The sequence below is a fragment of the Sceloporus undulatus genome, chromosome 5 (assembly GCF_019175285.1).
Source record: "Sceloporus undulatus isolate JIND9_A2432 ecotype Alabama chromosome 5, SceUnd_v1.1, whole genome shotgun sequence".
Classification (NCBI taxonomy): domain Eukaryota; kingdom Metazoa; phylum Chordata; class Lepidosauria; order Squamata; family Phrynosomatidae; genus Sceloporus; species Sceloporus undulatus.
The window spans coordinates 150,936,867-150,942,355 of NC_056526.1; the positions used below are offsets into that span (position 1 = coordinate 150,936,867).

The 5,489-nt window shown below is 39.7% G+C and overlaps 1 protein-coding gene across 3 annotated transcripts in view; it reads right to left on the reverse strand.

The window, feature by feature from the left end:
- Positions 1 to 5,489, reverse strand: part of NOCT (nocturnin) — a 7,286-nt gene that overhangs the window by 1,368 nt on the left and 429 nt on the right. Inside the window, exons 1-2 of one of the 3 annotated variants that reach the window (XM_042467488.1) lie at positions 3,909 to 5,450; positions 1,237 to 1,506 (exon numbers count right to left, since the gene is read on the reverse strand). In XM_042467488.1, the coding sequence (XP_042323422.1) occupies positions 1,237 to 1,506; positions 3,909 to 3,930 (292 nt within the window). In that variant the 5' untranslated portion in view covers positions 3,931 to 5,450. Of the gene's footprint in view, positions 1 to 1,236; positions 1,507 to 2,445; positions 3,887 to 3,908; positions 5,451 to 5,489 lie in introns of those variants that run through there. The other 2 variants (XM_042467486.1, XM_042467487.1) reach the window with 2 other exon arrangements.

A 5,489-nucleotide genomic window follows, 5' to 3' on the forward strand; every position in this document is an offset into this window, starting at 1 on the left:
TCTATCTATCTATCTATCTATCTATCTATCTATCTATCTATCTATCTATCTATCATGCTGTTTCCCCCCATGGGACCCAAAGGGGGTTACAATATAAGTTAAAATAGAACAAAGTTTAAGAATTCAAAGGACTAGACTTTTAAAAAGAAAATAATTTTCTTTCAAAAGAAAAATCTGTCTGGATGCTTAATCTACAAACCTATTAAAAGATTCTGCATTATTGTTGTGCTTGTGCAGAACTGCAGACTACTACTATTATACTACTCCAGAAAGATACCTTGAAAAATTACTAGCTTCCCAAAGGTAAATAGTGCTGCAAGAAAAAACTTCATGGTGAAACAGATGATCTAAAAGAGCCAGCTTCCTGGCAGCATGGCATTCAAACAGCAGCACACACCCCAGTCCACTGGGAACATGCACAGCCGACTACATGTACGGCAGATCCATGGTGTTTTGGTGGCGCAGTGTTTACACATGCTGCGCTGAAAAAACACCACCTCAGTGCCAAAGGAGCACTTTCCCCAGCACAAAAGGAGCGGCTTTCTGCTGTTCCTTTTTGTGCAGGGAAAAGACTGGGTTAGGGGCATGGCATGCATCTGCCGTGGCCACAACCCAGCAAGCAAAGGGGCGGTGGCAAGCCGCTCCTTACCTGCCATCTGTTTCGCCCCTTAGATTAAGATAAGGCTTCAAGAACCTGCTCTATCACCATTCTGTGTATTGCTGAGCATCTTCATTTTAGCCATTCTGCTCTAGAAATCACAAGTAAGAACACCTATTTAGATTTACTCAGTAGTGGCTATTCAGCTGAATTAAAGTACAGCGCGCCATATGCGGCCTTGAGCATATGCGCTCAAGCCGGGGGTGCGCGCGGGGGTGCGCGTCCCATTCAATTGAATGGGCGCGCGCCCGTGCCGCCGCACATGAGCCCCATTGTTTCCAATGGGGCTCGAGCATAGGCGGAATTCGCCTTACGCGGCGGGATCCGGAACGGATCCCCCGCGTAAGGGAAGGACGGACTGTATCTCTGTGTTTCTACCACCTGCTTTGAAGGATTGGGTTACCTCTGGATCAGATTTGGTGACTACAGGGAGGGTGAATGACTGAAAATTACCCCCTTGCCTATTTTGTTTGTGAAGCCTATTTATCACCAGTACCACTTCTTGCTATAACCTGTTTAATTCAATGTTGATTATATCTACAATAGCTTAAGAATGGTTTCCCAATTAAAGTTCATACCTTGAGCAAGTATGTTCCATTGCATGACTCTAATGGGCTGGTGATTTCTGGTAGAGTTGGTCCTTAGGTCAACAAAATCTCTTTGGAGCCGGGCAGGACGTTTCTGAAGAACAATCTGGCATTCTTCAAGCAGTTCTTTGGGATCTATGGGATCCAGGAGCTCAGAGTCTGCATGTTCCAAATAAACTTGATGTTTGGAGGATGCACCATTGCTTAAAGTCTTTGCAAGAGCACTATAGAGTCTGCTTGTACTGTTGCCCATGGAATGTACTGTGAAAGACAATAAGAACAAAATTCACTGTCAGCGCTAAGTATTAGTAATTCCTTTTCATATGTAAGTTAGACACAATGAGGTTTTTTTCACAGAGATCAAAATTAGTAAATTTACCATTGCATGCCCCACACAATTATTAGATATGTAGATATGACAAATGTAAGGTCCGTTTTTAGAACAAAGAACTAAGAGAAGGGTTGACTCAAATCCACACACACACACACCCTCTCTGGATGATTTTAACGTGGACACCATGTTTCACCCTAATCTTAGGCACTAGATTGTTGAAAAGATAAAACTGGGCTATTGAAGATGCATTAATTTAAAGTGATGGGATATAAGGCAGGCTATAAATGTAATAAATACATGCATATTATGTGAGGAGCATGCAGGGTGCTTGCAAAATTGCTTGTTTGTGAAGATATTTTAATAAAAGATCTATTTAGGGATGACTTAAAAACAGTGTAATTACACTATTTTATTTATACATTTATTTATTTAATTTAAATGCTAACATTCTCCCAATATATAATACCCAAAGCAGCTTACAATATAAGTTAAAACAGAACACAAAGTTTAAGAAATTAAACACTTAAGACCTTTAAGAATCAAAACTCTGAATAAACAAAGTCTTTTCTGACCAGCCAAATTTATGTATTTATTCATTCATAGCAGCCTCCCAGAATCTGATGCCACCCAGATGTTTTTGCATTACTTCTTCAACCAGACTCAACCAGGATGGCCCAAGATTGCTTGAGGGATTCTGGGAGTCTTTGTTAATTATTGGCTAGTTGACGCTGAACAGTTTTGAGAGAATATGCATTTTTTCACCATGTATTTATTTGATAATATTTAGTGGATGTTTTTACTGGTACCTTCAAAGATAAATCTCTGTTGAACCAGAAATCTATATCTAAATATAAATAAACCAGTACCTGCTATTACATGGGCACATACATGTAATCCAAACTGTATCATTTTGCTATGGAGGTTATGCACAATCTTCTATACATCTAGGCTCCTTCAATGGATGCTAATTAGAAATTGTTAATGACTTTCAGTCACGGAAGCATTCTGTGACCAAAACTTCTGCTCTCACTCTGTTCAGCCTGCAGGATCCCAACAAAATTGTAAGCGCAACCTTGTTCCAGTTGTACCTCAGGCCTTTTAGTGTTTTTTTTAAAACTCACATCCAAACGTTACTGGTTGCAGACATTTTCCACTAGACTGTATAATGCAACTATTTATTCCAATAACAGCTACCACTAAAAGTGTGACAGAATGAAAACCAAACAAAGCAGCTTCTTTCTAAACAGTCTCACTTCTTATGTAATCTCTCAGGCATGCCAGATTCTGAAACGTCAGAGTTCATCATTGAAAGGGCAAATCGGTCATAAATGTTCTATTTGTTTGTGCACCATCGACACTTTATAAAGAAGAAAGAAAATCTGGCAGCCCTTTTCATTCCCCTTTAGCCTTGAAAGGGAGGGGAAGAAAAGCAGAGAGAGATCCTGGATACTACTAAAGAATAAGCTAGCTTCCAAAATATTATTGCTATTCATATCTGTACAGCACATCAAAAAGTTGTGAATTCTGACTTTCAAAGACCAGTTGATTCCACATAGGAGGGATTTAGTACTGAATGTTGGAAATTACTCAATGCAGAATGAGTTAAAGAATAAATTACAAATTACTCTAAACAGGGCTGAGCTGTGATTTACATTGTTATCTAAAATCAGGCAGTATTTGCTGTTCCCAGTGTCACGGCAACTTGGTTTTAGCAAATGCAGAATATGCCACAGTTGACAAAGACTCCACTACTATCATGACTTTGACAAAAGATCTTCCTCCAGCTGATGTTGCACAAACCAACAGTTTGCCACAGACCCGCTAAGTCCTGGCACTAACACAATGGGTACCATTATCTCTGTCAAGTACTCCATTCACTTGAATAACCAGACAACCTTTTTGCACAGAAAGATGCCCAGAGAGACTATTTCTACAGGCCCAGAGTATCAAATATCGGAACAGAGGTTTTTCCATCTTAGTAATGGAAAAGTAGCCATACAGTTTTCAGTTAAACCACACTATGCTTTAGGGGCCTCAAAAATAAAAACCACACCACCCACTTCTTTTAGAGTGGTGAAGGGCAATCTTACTGTGCGTATTTATAGCCATGTTTTCTAAGATGCCAGGGGACTCTTTTCTTTTGGAACTATTTATGTCCAACAGTTAATAACAGACAAGTTAAAATTTGTATGAAGGATCACTCTGGCTCTGTGGTACAAGCCTGAAAATGCTTCCAAGGCTACTACAATCCTGTCGGTTCCAGACAGGAGGATTTGTGACACATCAAGGAAAAACACAACACCGAATGAAGTAAATTAGGAATACACACCTGATAAGCAGGACGGATACATCTGCGAGAAGAGTAAACAAGTCTAATGGTGAATCTCACACAGAACTGCCAGCCTCCAATGTCATGTGAGCATTATACATATATAGTTATGCTGGTCCATTGGTGACATCTAGTGTCCTTTCACAGAATTGTTCCCAATGGAACAGGTTTTTTAAAAAATATCCACACTCATAATCACATTCACAGTTACCTAGCAACTCTAGCAAAATCTACAGTTAAATCCGCCCTTGCAGAATGAGCCAGTATGGCCCAACCTGGCCAAATGTACTTCATTTCTGTTCCCACTGCCATGTCAACCCATTGCAGCTTGGCCATGTGGCAACAAAAATGTGAGTGCAATTTTTTTGTTTTGCTGTTGTTGCTCTTTTAAGATTATTGTCTGATGACTCTTTCACATTCAGCCCATCAGGATAGGAAACAATGTCCTTTCTGAGAGGAAAGAGAAAGGCTACATTTTGCATCAGCCACAAGGGATACTCAGTCCCTTTATGCAACTGACCTCTAGCATGCTTTCACTTCTTAATTGCTTCCATGAGTAAGCAGTGTTTCCCTTAGCACTGCACTTTCAGCCAGGTTCCTGGTAGTGCATCATATCCTGTCTGAGATGACACCAATGCACCAGAGAGAACAGAAAGTTCTCAGCAACACACCAGCACTGGAATGTAGGCTAAGGAAGCATATGCTGGCCTCTGCAGTATTCACCCCTTTCAGATGTGGGCAACCTAATCTTTGACCAGATAAGAAATACAGGACACTTTATTTTTTATCGACTATACGCTCACTCTGTTTCCTCCTCTCAGAATAAAAGAGTTTGAAAATAACTCAATAATCAAAATTAAAAGCAAGAGGAGGAGCACTGCCAGACACGCTACACTAGATCAATATAAAACCTGTTTGGGAGTCCTAATCCAACATCTGAAGACTGACAATGAAAAACTGCTTTCACTTGGATCAAAGAAAGCAGTGAACTAATTTTCTTTTAAAAAATGAGGAATTAGGACTCCACAGATAATCTCATCACATACATGAAATTATTGCAGAGTCATTAAAATGACAAAATCCAGATGCCACCTACTGTATAGTGTAGAAGTACACTTACCAAACATGCAAGTTATGGTTTGCATGAGAATCCTAACTGCAATTGACCATTACAACCTTTGCCATTTTTGTTGGGGTCATAAAGTATCCCAGAGGTACATTTTTTGCAAAAACATATACAAGTCACTGGGTCTGTAACTTGAATATACATCTTCAGCACTTTGTTACAGAATATATCCAAAGAAAAGCAGATGAGAGTTTAATAAGCAGGAAAAACCCCATCCTTGCATCATTACAATTGTGAAGCAATCTTGAATCTACTTAAATAATATTTTGGAGGATGAGAGATTCCCAGGGCAAATGACAGGCCATCACTGCCCTTTTTCCTGTTCTTCTCTTCTGTTGAGAAACTTGAACCAAGTTATATGTTTTCCTGTATCAACACTGCAAACAATTAAATAAAGGGCTTGCAGAAATGTCGGTAGACATCAGGTTGTACTTATGAGTACAATGGTTGTTCCT